A 2533-nucleotide genomic window follows, 5' to 3' on the forward strand; every position below is an offset into this window, starting at 1 on the left:
CGCCACAATCACCCCAGTATTTGTCCTGTCAGAACACTGGACCCACCTGCCCTGTGGCTGCATCATTAATTGCAGCAAGAATTCGTATGCACTGTCTTCAGAAGAACTCAAAAGTAAGTATGGGAGCATGACACACAGCTGGAGTGTACCTTGTAGTAAAGAGGATAGGAAGTTGGTGTCAGTAACAGTCCTTTGTACTCCTTGAAATCACTTACCTGAATTATACAGGCATCATTCAGAACAATAAATAAGACTCCCAACGTTCATGTGAGGCAGCTGGATGGAAACACTGGCTGCTGAGGCACAGAAGCTTGGCTGGTTTTCCCAGGTCACTGTCAGATCTTTCAGTAGAGTGATAGACTCAATCCTAGTTTCATTCTCCTCTCCTGCCCTGGGAAAGAGTCTGACTTCTACTAATCAAATACCTGGAACGTGTGAATCTTGTTTAATGTTGTGGGGGAAAACCACCATGCTAATTATGAGCAGTTTATAAGCAGGAGAGGAGATCTTGCTCGCACACCTGTGCTGTAGCTGCTAACCAGAAATTACAGCGACACCATTAAGCGAAGAGTGGAGGACATGATGGATGGGAGGGGCCTGTATCTCAGCGGGTTTATGCTGCTTTGTGACAGCTGAGGAAGTCCTACAGAGTTTGTGTCTCAGAATATTTCTCTGCATGTTTATAAAGTTTATCTTGATGTAACAGAGCATGCAAGGCCTTTACTGGTTCTAAAGCCCTGACTTTCTCTGGGCCACCGTGTAAAGGAGCTGGAGGAATCCCTGCACACTGTGACTACCACAGCCCATCTGCTGCTGTTACACCACTTTTGTGCCTTTCATAAAGAGTTTGGTCATGCGATAATACCCAGTCAGAGAAGCAGAAGACAAAGAAATACAGCTCTCACTCCATGAACTTATCTCTCTTGAAAAACACATTTTAGACTTCTGCAGATATGAATAATATAGTCATGTTTGTGGCAGAAAGGCTGTGTATGACTTCCCTGTGCCTCCTGGAATGCCACAGTCTCCAGCCTTTGTGTGTCTGCCCAGAAGGACTGCATGTTGAATTACAAATGAAAATATGTTTCCAGTATTCTCCTGAGAGCAGTATTTCTTACTAAAATGTTTTATTGAAGCCTATTTTACCTTTCAATACAAGTTCAGTATCTTTATTAGGGATTAATTTACATTAATGACACACAAACGTATGCATATTTGTTCATACGTGTTTGCTTTCTGGGACAGCCGAAAATGTACGAACTTAAAAAAAGTAGCTGTTCAACAGTAGGTAATTGTGGAAAGTTTGAAGGATGGAAATCTGCCATGGAATGTTCAATACATCTGTTAACATACACTAAATATATTTTGGTAAGAATACCAGTAAAGAAGCCTACAGGGAGGGAAGGTAGAGCAATAGCTGATTTTTTGGATTTATGATCATTATTATCAAGAAGAACAGCAAAATAATTTCAATTTCCTATTTCTAATGCTGCAATTATATTGGTATATAAAAATGATAGATTTATGCATTAATCTTTCAGAAGTGGCAATTGCTGTGCTGGAGTGTGATACTGTTTTCCCTTGAGGCCTGGTCCAAGGGGGATTGAAAGTGACTGAAAGGGATTAAACCCTTCTGGGGATCTCGATGTTGTTTCCTGGAGTGAAAGTCCTCTGCCATTAGTGGGTGAATTCCTGACATTCAGTGTGCATTTAGAGAGGAAGTGAGCTCCTCAAGCCCAGAGAAAAGACCTTCTCATCCATGGCTTTCACTTGCTTTGAAGACATTCTCCAAGAGGGGAGGGTGAAGAATCCCTGGTGATATGTGTTAGAAAGGAGGAAGAATGAAAAGTGTAAATAGTGATTGAGAATTTTTATTTAGTTGTTCAATGACTGTGTAAGATTAGTTGGAATGCTGAATTTAGAACGGACAATATACAAAAACCTCATTGTGGGTGTACTTCATGTACTTGCGTTTTATGGTAGAATTCTGTTTTTCTTTCTTGACTATCAATATTAAAGGCTAGTTGTTGATTTTCAGAACTATTTTAAAATATTGTACAATTTTCACCTTTAGGAACATAGCTGAAACAAGCTGTGGAAAAAAAGTGTATTACAAAATTTAAATGTTTTCTTCTTGTGTGTATCCCCTAAAACATCACATATCATGTGTTTTTGAAGATGGCAGATAATCTACCAGATTCCGGGAAACTGTCAGGAGTGTATGATTTCTGAATTCATTAAGAAGGCAGTATAATAACACATTATCTGAGCAGGCATTCTTCTCGATAGTTCATTCTTTTTAAGGATAGAAAAGCGTCCATTTCTAGCAGCAGTTAAATAATTTACCCCATGTTTTAGAGCGTCATTTCCACTGCACGCATCATCTCATTTTTCTTTTTGGCCCTGACTCCTCTAATACTACTTTTTCTCCTTTCTGCTCAGCCAAACGTAGAGGCTTCCAATTCAACCTGTCCTTCCAGCAAGGTTACGGAATCTACAGGATCCCCGATGAAGACCAGCAGCCCCGCGGCGC

The 2533-nt window shown here is 40.3% G+C and overlaps 1 protein-coding gene across 1 annotated transcript in view; it reads left to right on the forward strand.

Annotated features, from left to right (window-relative positions):
- Window positions 1-2521, forward strand: part of GPR149 (G protein-coupled receptor 149) — a gene marked incomplete at its 3' end in the record, with an annotated part of 4549 nt that extends 2028 nt beyond the window's left edge. Inside the window, 2 exon segments of the mRNA XM_008942859.1 lie at window positions 1-113; window positions 2443-2521. The exon segment at window positions 1-113 is cut by the window's left edge and continues 29 nt beyond it. Of these exon segments, the coding sequence (XP_008941107.1) occupies window positions 1-113; window positions 2443-2521 (192 nt within the window).
- Between the last annotated feature and the right edge of the window lie 12 nt (window positions 2522-2533).

The sequence above is a fragment of the Merops nubicus genome, unplaced genomic scaffold, assembly GCF_000691845.1.
Source record: "Merops nubicus isolate BGI_N331 unplaced genomic scaffold, ASM69184v1 scaffold51416, whole genome shotgun sequence".
Taxonomy (NCBI): Eukaryota; Metazoa; Chordata; class Aves; order Coraciiformes; family Meropidae; genus Merops; species Merops nubicus.